Source organism: Heterodontus francisci, chromosome 4 (genome assembly GCF_036365525.1).
Source record: "Heterodontus francisci isolate sHetFra1 chromosome 4, sHetFra1.hap1, whole genome shotgun sequence".
Lineage (NCBI taxonomy): Eukaryota > Metazoa > Chordata > Chondrichthyes > Heterodontiformes > Heterodontidae > Heterodontus > Heterodontus francisci.
In genome coordinates, this window is record NC_090374.1 from 38,643,275 (window position 1) to 38,665,609 (window position 22,335).

The following is a 22,335-nucleotide window of genomic DNA, read 5'->3' on the forward strand; positions in this document are numbered from 1 at the left end:
AAATCTGTTTAGACTGTTCCTGCTATCCAATTCTTCATTATTTCTAGTCAGTATGGAAATCTATAGATCCCAAGATCAGTGTTTCTGGAAACTGTCAAATCTCACATCGAACAAAATGTTTCCATTTTATCCTTGTACACTGACAAATTTTGGTGTATGTGAGGACAGGCAGTTATTATCATTGTAGCTGCAACCAGAAGGAAATGCTGTAATTTGGGATTGTACCATAGTAAGGGTTGGGGTTTATTTTAAGTGTTGCTACAAATTTTTGCAAAGGACTGATGTTAACTGGTAGCCAGTTAAGGAACTTCAATACAAGAGAGCCAACAACTTGTGCTTTCATCTCCACATCTTAGCCAAAAGGCAACATTTAAATTGGCATCTCACATATCTAACATCAGATGTCTTTTGACCTTTTACAAAGGCAAATTCTAATCAGACTCACGAAGGTTTTCAATGCGTTTTCATTTGAACATTTCTGAGGAGTATCTTTTTTTTAATCAAGTTTGTTTTCCAACAGCATCAATCATAAAACTTGTTCCAATAAAATATGATTCTTATTGTAAAAGCACATTAAATTATACCTTGAAAAATAATTGGATTGTCATCATTTCCCCTCAAGAGAAAATTCTGTTTCCAGTATAGCACTTTAGCCACCAGGTTGTCAGCTGCTGGTTTCACTCACCTATTATAAATGTTGTAAGCTATTGGAGTATCTGTTCATAAAGGGTGGAAGCATGGTTTGACAGACAAACAAAAGGAACCAATTAAACATTTGCACCAAAAGGAAATCTGAGAAAGGTGCTCGACTACTGACACATTTCCAAGATTTTTTTTAGACACAGTATGGTTTTACAGTTATTCTGACAGTATTAACCTTTATAGTTAATATTATTTGAATAAGATATGAAGCCCTGTTTTGAAATTGAGCTTCAATTAGCTTTACAACAGTTCAAACAAAGAGATACAGTTGCCTCAAACTGATTTCTTATGAGATTTGCACATTCTTATCGGAAGCAACGGCGATAACTTTCTGCCTGGAATCTATTTGAAGATTAATTCAATCAGCACAACACATGGAATAGAGCCCTGCATGGATGGCTGGGTGTACAGTACAGACAGATACATCTCTACTATTGTCACTGAGGTAAGAAGCTTTCATTTTATGCGTCATTATTGCACATTTTTGTACATGACTTGACTTCCACAATGGGTTATCAAAGTAATGGCATGTTTCAGATATTCTCGCAATCCTCAAAATGTGTTTGTATACAAGTTTTGAACTATTCTTAAAAAAAAGTGAGTACCTCATTGGTTTTAATTTTTTCAGTGCTAGCTATCTCTTTGACAATAGCTATGCTAATATGGCAAGATTGGATACCAACTGCTCAAGACTTAAAAATATAAAAGTCCTAATACTTGATGGTAATGCATTCTAAATGGTCCTGTACCAGGGTTGCCAACTCTGGTTGGTCGTGTTCCTGGAGCTTGTGTCACATGACCTCCTGTTGCAACCGTCGCACTCCAACAATGCTGCCATTGGCCACTCAACACGTCCATTGTCATGGTGAACCGTCTTTCCTTTGCCAATTGGAAGAAAAACAGACTCTCCATAAACTGGATGAATCTTGGCCATCGCAAAGCAGCCTTTTGCCCTCGATTTCCAATTTTTTTTAAGTGTTTAAAAACATTTTTAAAAAACATTATTTTTTTTAATGCTCTTTATGATTTTTCTCCTGGTTTGGATACAACAGTGTCTTGGAGATTAACCTTTAATTCCTGGAGACTCCAGGACAATCCGGGAGGGTTGGGAACCTTATCCTGTACATTGACTAGAATTGGAAGAAAGTGTTTACAACAAAGACTGAGTGATAAAAAATTTAATTAGATGTACAAATTCAAACTAATTTCATTTTGCTGTGTCAGACATCACTAAAACAATCTCCATTTTAAATATTAATCATATTTTTTGCTACACATAACATTTTAACTTGCTACTGCATGCTCAGTGAAACAAAATCTAAATATAAAATTCTGTCTGGCCTGGAAGCAAGTCACAAATAGTGCAAATTTCATAGAATCATACTGCACAGGAAACGTCCATTTGGCCCATCTTATCTGTGCTGGTTATCTCTTAACCTTTGAGTTACCACAGACTGCTCTGTTGACAAGCGTTATTATAATTTCTGGCACTTTTAAACTCCAATGATCAGATGTGCCTACCATCAGTCTTGTGAGCTGGTACTCAACTTTTCGTATCAACTTTTCACCGTTTTACAAGAAAAATCAGCTTTTTTTCCACTGGCATTGGGGAGTTGTCAGTTTCTAGCAACCAGAACAATTGGAGGGTGGAAATGTAAGCTAACAAAATCAAATCGCTACCAGTCCTACCCTCCAAACAATCAGTTGTTACTTTCTTCCATTATTTATTTCATCTGTTATTTTACATTGAACCAAGTGAGCTACAAGGGACACAGAAAAAAGCACCTGACCCACAGCACCAACTCTCACTACCAATATTTAAATTAAGCATGTACTCGGCATGAAGATTTTAGTGAGGTTGAGGAGAAATCACAGGGTGGTAGGAGGTTGATAAAAGGGCAGCAGGTGAGTTACTTTCCGCAAGATTCCTAGCCTCTGACCATCACCTCGAAGCATCATCAATAGCTGCTGTACAAAAACAAAAATAGGAGCAGACCTGAAATTGTTGAACTCAATATTGAGTCTGGAAGGCTGTTAAATGCCTAATGGAAAGATGAGGTTTTGCTCCTTGAACTTACTTTAAGCTTCATTGGAACAATGTAGGAGTCCAAGGACAGATAGGTCAGAGTGGGAGGGGGGAGGGGGTGAAAGATTAAAATTATTGGCAATAGATAGCTCAAGGTCATGCTTGTGGACTGAAATGAGATGTTCATCAAAGCGATCACCCAATCTGTATTTGCTCTCCCCAATGTAGAAGAAACTGCATCATGAGCAGCAAATAGAGTATACTAAATTGAAAGAAGTACAAGTAAATCGCTGTTTTACCTGGAAGGAGTGTTTGGGGCCTTGGATGCTGGAATCATTATTAGGGATGTGACAAAAGGGCACTAGATAATCATAATATGATTCAGCACAGTCAACAAAGATTTATGAAATGGAAATTGTGTTTGACAAATCTGTTAAGCATTTTTTGAAGTTGTAACTAGCATGATAGATAAGGAGAAACCAATAGAAGTTGCTAAGTTCATTAGCGATAGTCAGCATGGTTTTGTGAAGGGTAGGTCGTGCCTCACAAACCTTATTGAGTTTTTCGAGAAGGTGACCAAACAGGTGGATGAGGGTAAAGCAGTGGATGTGGTGTATGTGGATTTCAGTAAGGCGTTTGATAAGGTTCCCCACGGTAGGCTATTTCAGAAAATACGGAAGTATGGGGTTGAAGGTGATTTAGAGCTTTGGATCAGAAATTGGCTAGCTGAAAGAAGAGAGAGGGTGGTGGTTGATGGCAAATGTTCATCCTGGAGTTTAGTTACTAGTGGTGTACTGCAAGGATCTGTTTTGGGGCCACTGCTGTTTGTCATTTTTATAAATGACCTGGATGAGGGTGTAGAAGGGTGGGTTAGTAAATTTGCGGATGACACGAAGGTCGGTGGAGTTGTGGATAGTGCCGAAGGATGTTGTAGGGTACAGAGGGACATAGATAGGCTGCAGAGCTGGGCTGAGAGATGGCAAATGGAGTTTAATGCGGAAAAGTGTGAGGTGATTCACTTTGGAAGGAGTAACAGGAATGCAGAGTACTGGGCTAATGGGAAGATTCTTGGTAGTGTAGATGAACAGAGAGATCTTGGTGTCCAGGTACATAATCCCTGAAAGTTGCAACCCAGGTTAATAGGGCTGTTAAGAAGGCATATGGTGTGTTAGCTTTTATTAGTAGGGGGATCGAGTTTTGGAGCCACAAGGTCATGCTGCAGCTGTACAAAACTCTGGTGAGGCCGCACCTGGAGTATTGCGTGCAGTTCTGGTCACCGCATTATAGGAAGGATGTGGAAGCTTTCGAGAGGGTGCAGAGGAGATTTACTAGGATGTTGCCTGGTATGGAGGGAAGGTCTTACGAGGAAAGGCTGAGGGACTTGAGGTTGTTTTCGTTGGAGAGAAGGAGGAGGAGAGGTGACTTAATAGAGACATATAAGATAATCAGAGGGTTAGATAGGGTGGAAAGTGAGAGTCTTTTTCCTCGGATGGTGATGGCAAACACGAGGGGACATAGCTTTAAGTTGAGGGGTGATAGATATAGGGCAGATGTTAGAGGTAGTTTCTTTACTCAGAGATTAGTAGGGGCGTGGAACGCCCTGCCTGCAACAGTAGTAGACTCGCCAACTTTAAGGGCATTTAAGTGGTCATTGGATAGATATATGGATGATAATGGAATAGTGTAGGTCAGATGGTTTCACAGGTCGGCGCAACATCGAGGGCCGAAGGGCCTGTACTGTGCTGTAATGTTCTAAAAAAAAAATTTGATGATGTGCCACACAAAGGGTTATTACACAAAATTAGGGCTCATGCATTTGGGGGTAATATATTAGCATGGATTCAGGATGTTTAATGGACAGAAAACAGAGAGTAGGAAGAAAAACAAAATACTGCAGATGCTGGAAATCTGAAATAAAAACAGAAAGTGCTGAAATTACTCAGCAGGTCAGGCAGCATCTGTGGAGAGAGAAACAGAATTAACGTATCAGGTCTGTAAACCTTCATCAGAACTGACAAAGGTGAAAGGGCACAGAATGTAGTCTGCGTGGAGACTTCAATGTCTATCACAAAGAGTGGCTCGGTAATGATCGAGTAGGCCAAGTCCCAAAGGACATAACTGCCAGAATGGGCCTGAGACAGGTGGTGAAGGAACCAACAAGAGTGAAGAACCTACAAGACCCTGTACTCACCAACCTACCAGTTGCAAATGCATCTGTTGATTACAGTATTGGCAGGAGTGACCACCACACAATCCTTGTGATAACAAACTCCTTTCTTCACACTGAGGATACCCTCGATTGTGTTGTGTGGCACAACCGCCATGCTAAATAGGATAGATTTTGAACAGATGTGGCAATTCAAAACTGGGCATCCATGAGGTGCCGTGAACCATCAGCAGCAGCAGAATTGTATTCAAACACAATCTGTAACCTCATGACCCGGCATATCCCTCACTCTACCATTACCATCAAGCCAGGAGATCAACCTTAGTTGAATGAGGAGTGCAGGAGGGCATGCCAGGCATTCTTAAAAATGAGATGTCAACCTTGTGAAGCTACAACACAGGATGACTTGCATGCCAAACAGCAGAAGCAGCTTGCAATAGACAGGGCTAAGCAATCCCACAACTAACAGATCAGATCTAAGCTCTGCAGTCCTGCCACATTCAGTTGTGAATGATGGTGGACAATTAAACAACTAACAGGAGGAGGAGGATTCACAAATGTCCACATCCTCAATGATGGGGGAGCCCAGCACATCAATGCTAAAGAAAAGGCAACAATCTTCAGCCAGAAGGGCCAAGTGGATCATGCATCTCAGCCTCCTCCTGAGGTCCCCAGTATCATAGATGCCAGTCTTCAGCCAATCCAATTCACTCCACTAGATATCAAAAAATGGCTGAAGGCACTGGATACTGCAAAGACTGTGGGTCCTGAAAACATCCCAGCTGTAATACTGAAGATTTGTGCTCCAGAACTTGCTGTGCCCCTAGCCTGTTCCAGTACAGCTACAACACTTGCATCTACCTGACAATGTGGAAAATTGCGCAGGTATGTCCTATCCACAAAAAGCAGGATAAATCCAACCCGGCCAATTACCACACCATCAGTCTACTCTTGATCATCAGCAAAGTGATGGAAGGTGTCATTGACAGTGCTGTCAAGCGGCATGTAAACAGCTTAATACTTAACCTGCTCACCGATGCTCAGATTGGGATCTGCCAGGGCAACTCGGCTCCTGACCTCATTACAACCTTGGTCCAAGAATGGACAAAAGAGCTGACCTCATGAGGTGAGGTAAAAGTGATCACCCTGGATATCAAGGCAGCATTTGACTCAATGTGGCATCAAGGAGCCCTAGCCAAACTGAAGTCAATGGGAACAAGGGGGAAAACTCTTCTCTGGTTGGACTGATACCTAGCCCAATGGAAGATGATTATGGTTGTTGGAGGCCAATCATCTCAGCCCCAGGACATTGCTGCAGGAGTTCCTCAGGATCGTGTCCTAGGCCCAACCATCTTCAGCTGCTTCATCAATGACCTTTCCTCCATCATAAGATCAGAGGTGCGGACATTCGCTGATGATTGTATGATGTTCAGTATCATTCACAAATCCTCAGATACTGAAGCAGTCCATGTCCATATGCAGCAAAACCTGGACAACATCCAGGCTTGGGCTGATAAGAGGCAAGTAACATTCGTGCCACACGAGTGCCAGACAATGACGATCTCCAATAAGAGACAATCTAACCATCTTGCCTTGACATTCAATAGCATTACCATCGCTGAATCCCCCACTATCAATATCCTGGGTGTTACCATTGACCAGAAACTGAACTGACCAGCCACATAAATACTGTGGCTACAAGAGCAGGTCAGAGGCTTGGAATTCTGAGGCAAGTAACCCACCTCCTGACTCCCCAAAGTCTGTCCACCGTCTACAAGGCACAAGTCAGGAGTGTGCTGGAATACTCTCCATTTGCCTGGGTTAGTGCGGCTCCAACACTCAAGAAGCTCGACACCATCCAGGACAAAGCTTAGAAATTCCAATTCAGCTGTGAAACTGACAGTACAATTCTTTTAAAAAAGCCAGGCTGGTCAGAAAGAAGAAGCCAATGGGAAATTTCTCATCTCTGAAATTACCAGTCACGGACCCCTGACGAGAATGAGGAATGACTGGGTACAATTTACATCCACAGGTTGGATTGAAACCTTTGGTGGGCTGAATCCTGGCCCACAGGACATATGTTGGACAACCCTGTATTAGATCAAAAGAAGATACTTATAAAGGTGCCAAAAAAGTATTAAGCCTGAGGATTAGGAGCATTTTACAATTCAGTAGAAACAAGAAACTGATAAAGAAAAAGAAACTAAATAAATACTTTGTGTCTGTCTTCACAGAGGAAGATACAAAAAACCTTCCAGGAGTACAAGAGAATCAAAGGACTAGCAAGAATGAGGAACGGAAAAAAATTAGTACCTGTAAAAAAGTAATACTGGAAAAAATAATGGGACTGAAAGTTAATAAATCCCCTGGACCTGATGATCTACATCCCAGAATGTTGAAAGAGGTGGCTGTAGAGATAGTGGATGTGTCAGTGATCATCTTCAAAAATTCGATATATTCTGGAACAGTTCCTGCAGCTTGGAAGGTAGCAAATGTAACCCAGCGATTTAAGATAGGAGAGAGAGAGAAAACAGGGAACTAAGATCTGTTAGCCTGATATCAGTAGCAGGGAAATGCTAGAATCTATTATAAAGGATGTAATAACAGGACACTTAGAAAATAATGGTAGGATTGGGAAGAGTGAATATGGATTTATGAAAGGGAAATCATGTTGGACAAACCTGTTAGAGTTTTATGAGGATGTAGCAAGCAGAATAGATAAGGGGGGAACCAGTGGATATGGTGTATTTGGATTGTCAGAAGGCTTTTGATAAGGTCCCACACAGGAGGTTAGTAAGCAAAATTAGAGTACGTGGGATTGGGGGTAATTCCTGGCATGGATTGAGAATTGGTTTACAGACAGAAAACAGAAAGTAGGAATAAACGGGTCATTCTCAGGTTGGCAGACTGTGACGAGTGGGGTACTGCAAGGATCAGTGCTTGGACCCCAGCTATTCACAATCTATATCAATGATTTGGATGTGGGGACCAAATGTAATATTTTCAAATTTGTTGATGACACAAAACAAGGTGGAAATATGAGTTATGAGGAGGATGCAAAGAGGCTTCAAAGGGATGTTATAGGCTAAGTGAGTGGGCAAGAACATGGCAGATGGAATATAATGCGAGAAAATGTGAAGTTATCCACTTCGATAGACAAAAACAGAAATGCAGAGTATTTCTTAAATGGTGAGAGACTGGGAAGTGTTGAGGTCCAAAGGGACCTGGGTGTCCTCGTTCATAAGTCACTGAAAGCTAACATGCAGGTACAGCAAGCAATTAGGAGGGCAAATGGTATGTTGACTTTTATGGCAAGAGGATTTGAGTACAGGAGTAAGGAAGTCTTGCTGTAACTGCATACAGCATTCATGAGACCGCACCTAAAATATTGTGTACAGTTTTCGTCTCCTTACCTAAGGCAAAATATACTTGCCATAGAGGGAGTGCAACAAAGGTTCACCAGACTGCTCCTGGGATGGTGGGATTGTTCTTTGAGGAAGATTGTGGAATAATGAGAGGTGATCTCATTGAAGCATACAAAACTCTTACAGGGCTCGACAGGGTGGATGCAGAATGTTTCCCCTGGCTGTGGAGTCTAGAACCAGGGGACACAGTCTCAGAATACGAGGTGGGCCATTGAGGACTGAGATGAGGAGGAATTTCTTCACTCAGAGGGTGGTGAATCTTTGGAATTCGCTACCCCAGAGGGTTGCGGAGGCTCAGTCATTGAGTATATTCAAGACAGAGATCGATACATTTCTTGATAGTAAAGATATCAAGGGATATGGGGATAGTGCGGGTTAATGGTGTTGAGGTAGAAGATCAGGCATGATCTAGTTAAATGACAGAGCAGGCTTGAGGGACCAATTGGCCTACTCCTGCTCTTATTTCCTCTGTTTCTATGTTCCTATGTAATTAGGGATGGGCAACAAATGCTGGCCTTGCCAGCAACGCCCATATCCCATGAAAGAATTTTAAAAAAAGTTACAAGGATAGATTGCAGAATTTGTTCTCCTTGGCGAAGACAAGATTAAGAGGAGATTTGATAGAAGTGCTCAAAATCATGAGGGGTCTGGACAGAGCAGATAAGGAGAAACTGTTTTCGTTGGTGGAAGAATTGAGAAACAGAGGACACCGATTTAAGGTAATTGGCAAAAAAGCAACGGTGACATGACAAAAAACCTTTTTACACAGCGTGTGGTTAGGATCTGGAGTGCACTGCCTGAGAGTGTGGTGGAGGCAGATTCAATTAAGGCCTTTGAAAGAGAATTGGCTAGTTATATGAGGAGAAAACATTTTCTGGGCTACGGGGGAAAGGCAGGGAGTGGTACGAGGTGAGTTGCTCTTGCAGAGAGCTGGCGCAGACACACTGGGCCAAATGGCCTCCTTCTGAGCTGTAGTCATTCGATGATTCTATATTCGCTAGAGATTAGAAGAATGAGAGGTGAACATATATAATTCTTAAGAGGTTTGATAGGATTAATGCTGAGAGGATGTTTCCCTTGGCTGCAGAGTTTAGAACTAGGTGTCACAGTCTCAGGTTAGGTTGGGAAAAGCTGGGGTTGTTCTCCTTGGAGCAAAGGGGATTGAGGGAAGATTTGATAAAGGTGTAAAGGATTATGACAGGTTTAGATAAGGTAGACAAAGAAAACTTATTCCCATTAGCTGATGGTACAAGGACTAGGGGACACAGATTTAAAGTTTGGGGCAAAAGCGATGCAGGGGGGATGTGAGAAGAACCTTTTTACACAGTGAGTGGTAACGACCTGGAACTCGCTGTCTATGAGGTTGGTGGAGACAATCAATGATTTCAAAAGGAATTTGGATGGGCACATAAGGGAAATAAACTTGCAGAGCTACTGGAATAGAGTTGGGGAATAGGAATGACTGGATTGCTCTGCAGAGAGCTGGCATGGTCTTGAAGGGCCAAATAGCCTCCTTCTATGCTGCTGACTCTGTGATTCTTCATGCATTTCATGTTAACAAATTTGTTGATTGGTCTTGTAGTTGCTTTTAAAGTGCTTTCTCTGCCACATTCTATTTTAGCATGTGTTCCTGGAACTAAAGTCGTTACTTTGCAAGGTCAGCTACTTGTGCTACAGGTTCATAGAAAACTTTATATAGGTCACATAGCCTTGTTTATCTTTATAGCTGTCTTCTGTATTCTTCATCTGTCTAAGGGGAATGACGTGGGGTGGGGGTTCCAATGCGTATTACCTTCCCTGGTATGAACCTTGTGTTATAATTCTGAAAATGAGAAATAGAGATACTGATGCCTTAAAAGTTAACAAGTCTGCAAAGAAGGATAACACTATGTTACTGCTCCAGCACTAACAGCAGCTGCAATCTTTCCGGTGCTGAAACATTCTGTTCTGGTAATTTGATCTACATTGAAGTAAGCAACTAGCAAAGAGAAATGAGTCATAGAGTTATGCAGCACAGAAACAGGCCCTTCAGCCTATCATGTCTATGCCGGCCATCAAGCACCTAACTATTCTAATCCCATTTTCCAGCAATTGGCCCGTAGCTTTGTATGCTATGGCATTTCAAATGCTCATCTAAATACGTGCTGTCTAAGGAGCCTTGGTGCATTGCTGCAGTGCATCTTGTAGATGGTACACATTGCTGCTACAGTGCGTCGGTGGTGGAGGGAGTGAATGTTTGTAGATGGGGTGCCAATCAAGCGGGCTGCTTTGTCCTGGATGGTGTCGAGCTTCTTGAGTGTTGTTGGAGCTGCACCCATCTAGGTAAGTGGAGAATATTCCATCACACTCCTGACTTATGCTTTGTAGATGGTGAACAGGCTTTGGGGAGTCAGGAGATGAGTTACTTGCCTCAGGATTTCTAGCCTCTGACCTGCTCTTGTAGCCATGGTATTTATATGGCTACTCCAGTTCAGTTTCTGGTCAATGGTAGTCCCTAGGATGTTGATAGTGGGGAATTCAGCAATGGTAATGCCGTTGAATGTCAAGGGGAGATGGTTAGATTCTCTCTTGTTGGAGATGGTCATTGCCTGGCACTTGTGTGGCGCGAATGGTACTTGCCACTTATCAGTCCAAGCCTGGATATTGTCCAGGTCTTGCTGCATTTCTACACGGACTGCTTCAGTATCTGAGGAGTGACGAATGGTGCTGAACATTGTGCAATCATCAGCGAACATCCCCACTTCTGACCTTATAATTGAAGGAAGGTCATTGTTGAAGCAGCTGAAGATGGTTGGGCCTGGGACACTACCCTGAGGAACTCCTGCAGTGATGTCCTGGAGCTGAGATGATTGACCTCCAACAACCACAACCATCTTCTTTTGTGCTAGGTATGACTCCTGCCAGCGGAGCTTTTTCCCCCTGATTCCCATTGACCTCAGTTTTGCTGGGACTCCTTGATGCCATACTCAGTCAAATGCTGCCTTGATGTCAAGGGCAGTCACTCTCACCTCACCTCTTGAGTTCAACTCTTTTGTCCATGTTTGAACCAAGCCTGTGATGAGGTCGGGAGCTGAATGACCCTGGCGGAACCCAAACTTAGCATCACTGAGCAGGTTATTGCTAAGCAAGTGCCGCTTGATGGCACTGTTGATGACACCTTCCATCACTTTACTGATGATTCAGAGTAGGCTGATGGGTCAGTAATTGGCTGGGTTGAACTTGTCCTGCTTTTTGTGTACAGGACATACCTGGGCAATTTTCCACATTGCAGGGTAGATGCCAGTGTTGTAGCTGTACTGGAACAGCTTGGCTAGGGGCGTGGCAAGTTCTGGAGCACAGGTCTTCAGTAGATTAGATTAGATTAGAGATACAGCACTGAAACAGGCCCTTCGGCCCACCGAGTCTGTGCCGAACATCAACCACCCATTTATACTAATCCTACACTAATCCCATATTCCTACCAAACATCCCCACCTGTCCCTATATTTCCCTACCACCTACCTATACTAGTGACAATTTATAATGGCCAATTTACCTATCAACCTGCAAGTCTTTTGGCTTGTGGGAGGAAACCGGAGCACCCGGAGAAAACCCACGCAGACACAGGGAGAACTTGCAAACTCCACACAGGCAGTACCCGGAATCGAACCCGGGTTCCTGGAGCTGTGAGGCTGCGGTGCTAACCACTGCGCCACTGTGCCGCCCTATTGCTGGAATATTGTCAGGGCACATAGCTTTTGCAGTATCCAGTGCCTTCAGTCGTTTCTTGATATCACGCGGAGTGAATCGAATTGGCTGAAGTCTGGCATCTGTGATGCTGGGGACTTCAGGAGGAGGCCGAGATGGATCATCAACTCGGCACTTCTGGCTGAAGATTGTTGCAAATGCTTCAGCCTTATCTTTCGCACTGATGTGCTGGGCTCCCCCATCATTGAGGATGGGGATATTTGTGGAGCCACCTCCTCCAGTTAGTTGTTTAATTGACTGCCACCATTCACTGCTGGATGTTGCAGGACTGCAGAGCTTAGATCTGATCCGTTGGTTATGGGATCGCTTAGCTCTGTCTATTGCATGCTGCTTACGCAGTTTGCCATGCAAGTAGCCCTGGGTTGTAGCTTCACCAGGTGACACCTCATTTTAAGGTATGCCTGATGCTGCTCCTGGCATGCACTCCTGCACTCTTCATTGTCTCCTGGCTTGATGGTAATGGTAGAGTGGGGGATATGCCGGGCCATGAGGTTACAGATTGTGGAGGAGTACAATTCTGCTGCTGCTGATGGCCCACAGCGCCTCAATGATGCCCAGTTTTGCATTGCTAGACCTGTTTAAAATCTATCCCATTTCGCACGGTGATAGTGCCACACAACACGGTGGACGGGATCCTCAATGTGAAGGCGGGACTTCGTCTCCACAAGGACTGTGTGGTGGTCACTCCTACCAATACTGTCATGGACAGAAGCATCTGCGACAGGCAGATTGGTGAGGACGAGGTCAAGTATGTTTTTCCCTCGTGTTGGTTCCCTCACCACCTGCCGCAGACCTAGTCTAGCAGCTATGTCCTTCAGGACTCGGCCAGCTCGGTCAGGAGTGGTGCTACCGTGCCACTCTTGGTGATGGACATTGAAGTCCCCCACCCAGAGTACATTTTGTGCCCTTGCCACCCTCAGTGCTTCCTCCAAGTGCTGTTCAACATGGTGGAGTACTGAGTCATCAGCTGAGGGAGGGTGGTAGGTGGTAATCAGTAGGAGGTTATCTTTATCATGTTTGACCTGATGCCAAGAGACTTCATGGGGTCCGGAGTTGATGTTGAGGGCTCCCAGGGCAACTCCCTCCCTACTGTAGACCACTGTCCCGCCACCTCTGCTGGGTCTGTCCTGCTGGTGGGACAGGACATACCCAGGGATGGTGATGGCAGTGTCTGGGACATTGTCTGTAAGGTATGATTCCGTGAGTATGACTATGTCAGGCTGTTGCTTGACTGGTCTGTGGGACAGCTCTCCCAACTTTGGCACAAGCCCCCAGATGTTAATAATGTCCCGTTATTTATAAAGAGGTGAAAGCATATATTAATAGGCTCTGAAAAGCCATGTCAATCAATGAACTAACAACCAATTAATGTTCTTCGCTGTCCATGCATGAAATGTGGAGGAGGTACATAGCTTTGTGGAAAAAACTATCTTGTTTTTCAGATGCTTCGACACAGTTTGTCATTGCAGGACTCTGATATTGACCTGTTCGTCTATTAACATATGACAGATACAGATCCTGTTGTTTATGTATGATATGAAGACTTGTTTTCTATTTGATCTTCCAACAGATTCGCTACAGTAAGAAGTTTGGGGTTGTTGAATGTGGATTGTAAACGCTGTGACTATTGTACGTGCTTTGTCCATTCTGACTGGAAGCAAAACTTACAATTTTCTGAATGGAATTGGATGAAGCAGTTTTGCTGTTTCAATAAGAGACATAAGGTACCAGCTGCTCAGCAAGGTGTTTTGAAGAAGATAAAAGAAGATGCAAGATTACGATGAAGCGACTTCTTTCCTGGGACAATGGGGCTGTTATCAGAGAACTATTTTCTTTTTACTCAGCATTGGTTTAATCCCAAATGGCTATGTGGGTCTGTGTATGGTGTTTCTGGCAGATACCCCTCAGCACCACTGCCGTCTGTCTAACTCTTCAAACATGACCATTGAGGAAACTTCCTTCACAAATCTCAGTTTACTGCTGCCCATGGAGACAGTGGAGGGTGAGCAAGTCTACAGTAAATGTACCAGGTTCAAAACTCAGGTGCAAGATGGTTTCAATGATACAATACGTGAAACAGAGCACTGTGTGGATGGCTGGGTGTACAGCAAAGACAGATACATCTCTACTATTGTCAGTGAGGTAAGAATCTTTCATTCACGTCTCTACTTTGTACATATTTTGTACAAGGGCAAGGCTCCTGCAACTGACTATCATAGGATCCATATTTGTCCCATTACACTTATTTATAATGACAATAGAGTTGGATAAGCTGCTTTTGAGACAATTATCTTTTTATACTGTTTACTTATGGATCTCCTTTCGTGTTGCTGATGGTGTTTCAGAAGATACACAGTGGTGCAAAAATATGAACATGAGACTATGTGACAAAAGATGTGGTATTATATACTATTATACACTGGCTGGGGAGTCTAGAACTAGGAGTCACAATCTCAGAATAAGGGGTCGGCCATCTTGGACTGAGATGAGGAGAAATCTTTTCACTCAAAGAGCTGTGAGTCTTTGGATTTCTCCACCCCAGAGAGCTGTACATATTCAGTCAATGAGAATATTAAGACTGATATCAATGGATTTTTGGACATTTAAGGAATCAAGGGATATGGGGATAGTATGGGAAGGTGGAGTTGATGCAGTAGATCAGCTATGATCTTAGTTAAATGGTGAAACAGTCTTGAAGGGCTGAATGGCCTACTCCTGCTCCTATTCCTTATGTTCTTGTGTTAGAGATGCAAGGAACTCAATGGCTTACTCTTGTTCCTGTGTTTCCTATGCTTCAGAGAAAAAAAGTACTGAAACTGTATTGCAAAGGCATAATTTGTATGATCAAAGTATGCCTTTATTTATAAATAAATACATGATGTTTCTGTTGCATACTACACCACAGACCACCAGCCAGATTTTGTGCTTTGTGATAAATACTTCTTCCACAGTGTTGTTAGCCTAATGTGAGTCTAATGAAGCAACACGAACAGAGAGTTGGCAGATTCGTACAACATGAATTAGATTTCTGTTTTATTGTTGGAAGAAATTCTCCCAGGAAACCTTTACTCACTTTCTGCAAACAAACAAAGCAGGAATTCTATTTTGTGTTAGAGGTAATGTTTTGGTTTTGTGATAGATTTCTCGTGGTGGTGACTTTCACCAATTTAAAACAATTCTTCTTTGACCTCTAATAACGCAATATCTTGTAATTCTTTCTCTGTCTGTACTGTAAAATTCATACATTGAATTGTCCTAACATGTGTTTCCCCAAGATAATTTTCTGAACTAATTAATAATAGTAATTGTTGATAGTTTTCCGATGTCCTTCCATTTGGAGGGAAAGGAGCTACGGCTGATAATATCAATAGAAAGAAGTAGGAAGGGATGCATTTATATAGAGCTTTCATGATCACCAGTCATCTCAAAGTGCTTTATAACCAATGAACTACTTTTGAAGTGTAGTCACTTGTAATGTAGGTAATGGAGTAGCCAATATGTGCACAGCAAGCTCCCACACATAGAAATGTGTATTATTATTACAGTCCCAATCACAAAGAATTGCATGTATTTTTAACTTCTATCTATGAGAAGTAATCGATCATTTTAAATGTACGTTAATGCAGCATCATTGTTTCTGGATAAGATAGAATTTGCATTCTGTATGTGTGGCCAGAAATTCAATTGTGAGGATTCCTCGGTCCGATGACAGAGCCACATCTGGCTGCCTTAGCACTTGTTTATCTTTATATGTTAAAGCCTTTTAATTCCAAATCCATTAATGTTGATTTCATCAGAAGTATTTCTTAATAACCATCTACATAATTAGTCCATTCAATATGTCTTTTTATCACCTTGGTTGGCTGGAGATGGGTTTCTGAGGAAAGTTTTTAAATCCACTAATGGACAGCTCAGTAGCTAGAAGCTCCTGATTCTGAAGGATAAATGGGAAAACCTTCCTAGTTCATCAGTTCTTCTGGGTTTATTAGGATAGATGTGATTAGATGAAACTTTATGTAATGGGCTCCAGCCCAGGTTTTGTGAGTTTGTGCAGTGTCTTGCTACTTATGCATTCCAGAAGATATACTTGGAGTTGTCGAGCCATCGGTTGTATTAATTTTATTAGCATCTTAATCTTTACCTTTTAATATATCTGATTCATGGCCTAAGTTCTAATAGAGTGTTTATTATTGACCCATTTGAAAAGTCGAACACAAAAGTGCTTATGTTAATTCCAGAAAGTTATTACAATAACAAGAGTTTCTGTTTGAACCCTGGAAAATACTACATTATCAAATTACCACATTTTATGCATAAAAAGTCACACTTTGGTTTCTAGGGATTCTTTAATGCTGATCAAGCAAGATATACTTGGGTAAAATGTAAGACATAACAGGGCAGCCATGGGTGACAATTATATAGTTGGCTCATGTAATTAACTTACACAATTTGAACAGTGATGATTTTGGCTAGGTGATATGAGATTTATGTCATGGCATGTTATTGGGACTGTTAGCTTTTGTATATATTATGTGATATGAAATTTATGTTAACTCAAAATGTAATTGAAAATTATATATCAGATACAATCAGATGGTTCATTTCTTTCAACAGTGATCTGAAGCTAAACTGCATTGGATATTAAATTGCATTTTCAAAACTGTGCATATTGTATACCTTTGAAATGAATAGTCAGGAAAGGTGATCAAACATGAAGCATTCCCTGTACCTCAGCAAACAGTCAAAAAAGTCAAAGGTTGAATAAACAAATCTGCCCATGAAAGAGGCCATAAGGTTTTGGGAGAAGATGCAGCTCACAATGTAACAGGACGAGATGGGTTTCTGAAGCAGCACGTTAAAGAACCAACTAGGGATCAGGCTATTTTAGATTTAGTGTTATGTAATGAGAAAGGGCTAATTAATGACATTGTTCTTGGGAAATAGTGACCATAATATGAAAGAATTTCACATTAAGTTTGAATGTGAAAGAAAAGCAAAATACTGCAGATGCTGGAAATCTGAAATAAAAACAAAAAGTGCTGGAAATGCTCAGCAGATCTGGCAGCATCTGTGGAGAGAGGAGCAGAGTTAACGTTTCAGGTCTGTGACCTTTCATTAAAACTGGCAAAGGTTAGAAAAGGACTAGGTTTTAAGCAAGTGAAGGGGAGGCGGGTGGGGGAGAGAACAAAGGGGAAGGCATTTGAAAGGGCCGAGAACAGGAGAGATTAAATAACAAAGCTGTCCTGGGACAAAGACAAAGGCAAAGCATGTGTTGATGGTAGTGGTGAAAGACAAAGCATTAGTCCAGAGAGAGTGTTGATAGTAGAATAATGTGATATAATTCATTCTGAAACTCCGGTTTTAAATCTGAACAAGGGAAACTATGAAGGTATGAGGGGCAATTTGGCTGTTGTGGATTGGGAAATTACACTCAAAGATATGATGGTAAACATGCAATGGCTAGTATTTAAAGAAGTATTACATGGTGTACAACAGATATAGATTCCCCTCAGGCACAAGTTTCCAATGGAAAGGTGAATCAACCGTGGATAACGAAAGAAGTTAAAGATTGCATTAGATCAAAGGAAGTGGCCAGAAAAAGTGGTAAGCCTGAGGATTGGGAGCAATTTAGAACCCAGCAAAGGATGACCAAGAAACTGATAAAGAAAGGGAAAAAAGAATATGAATGTAAGCTAGCGAGAAAGATAAAGGCAGACTGTAAAAGTTTCTTTAGTATATGAAAAGGAAAAGATTAGCAAGGACAAATGTTGGCCCATTACAGGTGGAGATAGGAGAATTTATAGTGAAGAACAGGGAAATGGCGGAGAAACTAAACTATTTTGTGTCTGTCTTCACGGAAGAAGATACAGATAATCTCTGTGAAACTGAGGAACCAAAAGAAATCAGTATTCATAAAAAAGTAGTACTTGAAAAATTAACTGGATTAAAGGTTAATAAATCCCCTGGACTGGTTGAGCTACATCCTAGAGTGTTGAATGAGGTGGCTACAGAGATATTGGATCTTTCAAAATTCTATAGATTCTGGAAAGGTTCCTGTAGACTGCAATGTAACAAATGTACAAAGAACAAAAGTACAAAGAACAGTCCAGCACAGGAACAGGCCATTCGGCCCTCCAAGTCTGTGCCGATCTTGATGCCTGCCGAAACTAAAACCTTCTGCACTTCCGGGGACTGTATCCCTCTATTCCCATCCTCTTCATGTATTTGTCAAGATGCCTCTTAAACGTCGCTAAAGAACGTGCCTCGCACATCCCCTCTAAACTTCGCCCCTCGCACCTTAAACCTATGTCCCCTAGTAACTGACTCTTCCACTATTTAAGAAGGGAGGGAGAGTGAGAAATGAGAACTACAGACCTGTTAGTTTGTTGTCAGTGGTAGGGAAAATGTGCGAATCTATTATAAAGGATGAGATAACTGGACACTTGGAAAATAATGATATGACTGGGCAGAGTCAATGTGGATTTGTGAAAGGGAATTCATGTTTGACAAACCTGTTGGAGTTTTTTGAGGATGTTACTTGCAGCATAGAGAAAGGAGAACCAGTGGATGTGGTGTATTTGGATTTTCAGAAGGCTTTTGATAAGGTCCCATACAGAAGGTTAGTAAACAAAATTAGAGCACATGGGATTGGGGGTAGTATACTGCAATGGACTGAGAATTGGTTAACAGACAGAAAGCAGACAGTAGGAATAAACGGGTCATTCTCAGGACGGCAGGTTACTACTGGTGGTGTACCGCAAGGATCAGTGCTGGAGCTACAGTTGTTCAAATCTATATAAATGTGGGGTCCAATTGTAATATTTCCAAATTTTCTGATGACACAAAGCTAGATGGGAATGTAAGTTGTGAGGAAGATGCAAGGAGGCTTCAAGAGGATTTGGACAGACCATATGAATGGGCAAGAACATGGCAGATGGAATATAATGTGACTAAATCTGAAGTGATCCACTTTGGTTGAAAAAACAGAAAGACAGAATATTTCTTAAATGATGAGAGGTTGAGAAGTGTTGGTGTCCAAAGGGACCTGGGTGTCCTTGTTCATGAGTCACTAAAAGCTAACATGCAAGTGCAGCAAGCAATTAAGAAGACAAATGGTATGTTGGCCTTCAATGCAAGGGGATCTGAGTACAGAAATAAAGAAATCTTGCTGCAATTGTATAAAGCCTTGGTGAAACTGCACCTGGAGGATTGTGTACAGTCTTGATCTCCTTATCTAAAGAAGGATAGACTTGCCAAAGAGGAAGTGTAACGGAGGTTCACCAGACTAATCCCTGGGATGGTGAGATTATTCATCAGACAATCATAGAATCATAGAGTGTTTAAGGCACTGAAAGAGGCCACCTGGCCCATCATGTATTTGCCGGCTGAAAAACGATCCACCAGTTCTAATCCCATCTTCCAGCATTTTGTCCATAGCCCTGCAGATTATGGCACTTGAGGTGCATATCCAGACTCCTTTTGAATGAGTTGAGGGTTTCTGCCTCAAACTACTCTTTCAGGTAATGAATTCCAGACCCCCACCACCTTCTGGGTGAAAAAGGTTTTTCTCATCTCCCCTCTAATTTTTCCACCAATCACTTTAAAATATGAGGACAGAATGAGGAGATTGGGCTTGTATTCTCCAGAGTTTTGAAGAATGAGAGGTGATCTCATTGAAACTTACAAAATTCTTACAGGGTGCGACAGGGTGGATGTGGATAGGATGTGGATAGGATGTTTCCTCTGGTTGGTGAGCCTAGAACCAGGGGACACAATCTCAGAACAAAGGGTAGGCCATTTAAGACTGAGATGAGGAGGAATTTCTTCACTCAGAAGGTGGTGAATCTTTGGAATTCTCTACCCCAGAGGGCTGTGGAAGCTCAAGCACTATGCATGTACAAGACAGAAATTGATAGATTTCTGGAGACAAATGACATCAAGGGATATGGGGATGTTTGAATGGCGGAGCAGGCTCGACAGGCCGAATGGCCTACTCCTATTTACTATGTTCCTGTGTTTTCTAGGACTGATTCTCCTGGCAAGGAGCCAGCTGGGGTGGATGACCAAACCAGCACAGGAGTGTAAGAAGCTCGGCAGGTTTTAACTGTCGGACCCAATTTGATCCCACCTTGTAAAGAACTTTGGTCAGATCCCATATGGAGTATGGGGTACAGTTCTGGGCATCAAACTTAGGAAAGATATATTGGCCTCGGAATGGGTGCAGCTTCATTCGAATGATACTACGGCCTCGGCCATTCAGGATTGAAATAAAAAAAACACTTTTTCAACTGAAGGGTACTGGAAATCTGGAATTCTCTCCCAAGAGTGCCCTGGATTCTGGAACAATTGAAATTCTCAAGACTGAGTTTGAGAGATTTTTCTCATATAAGCATATTAATGGATGTGGAGCAAATGCGAGTAAAGGGAGTTGAAATACAGATCGGCTACGAACCAGTTCAATGGCAGAACAGGCTCAAGGTTCCTACTTTCAATTGGTCAGCTGTCCAGTCATTTCTGGTAGAAAATGACAGTTGGCCAGTAGAAAAGGATGAAAATCAGAAGCTGATGTTGTCATCATCAGTTCCAGGGGTCTTGCTTGACAGGGAGACAGGGAAGGGGCATGAAGCCTGGATCAGAAGAAGCCCAGACTTTCCTAATGGGATTCATAGGAGCACCTCAGTACTTAAGGGTGTGGATGTAGGCAAATGACATTTCCATCTTTACAGGGAAGTTTCGAAATGGATTTTTAATATTTGACAACTTTTGCTAGGAATGAAGATGGGGAAACAAATGCCAGGCGCACATTAAGTGAAAGGAAACTCAATGTGCAGGAACAAAATGGTTCAGGTGTCAAGTGATGGAGCAACACAGTACCTGTCCTCTATCTGACGGGCTGGCAATGTGGGGGATGTGATATTATATGAGGTGGTATGAGGAGAGTTGATCTATTTGATACGTCAGAGCACTCTCCCCTGAAGGATATCACTGCATAGAAAGGGTGTCATCTATGATGCTCTGCATTCTTGCAAACCCTGGCACTCAGGAACCATTCTGGCCACATTAGCGATCTTCTCACTGGAAGTGAGGTGGGGTAGGGTTTACGACCACTGAACCAACCTTAGTTCATTTTTCTGGGCCCTGGTCAATTCTATATGCAGAACAGACTCCCAGACTACCTCTGCTCTCCACTGGGAGTTTACCAGGATGGGGTGGGAAATACTGGGCTGCAGCAGCTCAAGGGGCAGGACAATAACTTCATTAAACAATTCATTTGCTTAGAAACAAAACATACTGCTGAAAATAATTGTTTTGGGGAGGGAGCCCTGACTTCCAGTGACAAACAACTCTGAATGCTTCTTCAATACAGGCATAGTTCCAGGGAATCTTTTCTCAGCTGATCACTGAAGGAACTTGGTGTGGTACCAAACCCCAATGAATCACCATCACTTACATGTAGAAAAGTGGACAATTGGCAGGTTGTGAGATCTGCCTCCAAAAGAGATGGAGAAAAATTTTGGTAGCCATATTTAGGGGTGAGGATTCAGTGGCAGGCCTCACTTCATTTTCCTCCACTATCTCATCCCCGAAAAACACAAAAATGGGCAAAAATGTGGATGAAAGTCTAGGGGTTGAATTTTACCTGAATCAAGGAAGTCCCGCTATCAGGACAGAAAGTGGATCCCGAGCCAATACAGATGGATGGCGGGAGCACAGGGGTCATTTTATTGGAAGCTGCCTCTGGGACTGCTGTCTAATTAAGGATGGTGGCCTGCGTCTCCATATTGAGATGCCCTCAAATGGTGGGTTAGCAATTTCTTTTAATGTGGTGTGGCCAGATTGAATGAATGAGTCTTCCAGTGGCTGCATTGAAACTGTGGGGATGGTCATTGCCACCAGGAACCCCTCTGTGGGCAATGGAGCAGCCAGAAAGGAAGACCCCCACCACCACCAACACCCACCCCCCCGACCCCCAGAAAGCTGCTGGAGGTTGTTTTGATGTACCTGGCTCTCTCCTCATGAGGCAGGGGCCCCATGCCGATGCCAGTAAAAAGCTGGCAGGGGCATAAAATGGCAGTTAATTGGACATTTCATTGAATTAATTGGCTACCCGCCTCTGGTCAGCGGGCTGTTGCGCTGCTGCCATTCCTGCTTCTAAGAATATCCTGTGGCTTCCCTCCCGAAGCCTTCCGCTGCCATTTTACAAGCCCTCCCGCCTCCCAGCCCATCTCCAGAGTGCCGGTAAAATTTCAGCATAGGGCTCTGTTCTG

General features: G+C 42.5%; 1 protein-coding gene across 1 annotated transcript in view; it reads left to right on the forward strand.

The window, feature by feature from the left end:
• The first annotated feature begins 1,097 nt into the window (after positions 1–1,097).
• The window catches only part of LOC137368640 (solute carrier family 22 member 4-like), a 211,657-nt gene continuing 190,419 nt past the window's right edge, over positions 1,098–22,335 (forward strand). Inside the window, exons 1-2 of the mRNA XM_068028780.1 lie at positions 1,098–1,147; positions 13,638–14,209. Coding sequence (XP_067884881.1) covers positions 13,835–14,209 — 375 coding nt within the window. The 5' untranslated portion in view covers positions 1,098–1,147; positions 13,638–13,834. The remainder of the gene's footprint in view (positions 1,148–13,637; positions 14,210–22,335) is intronic.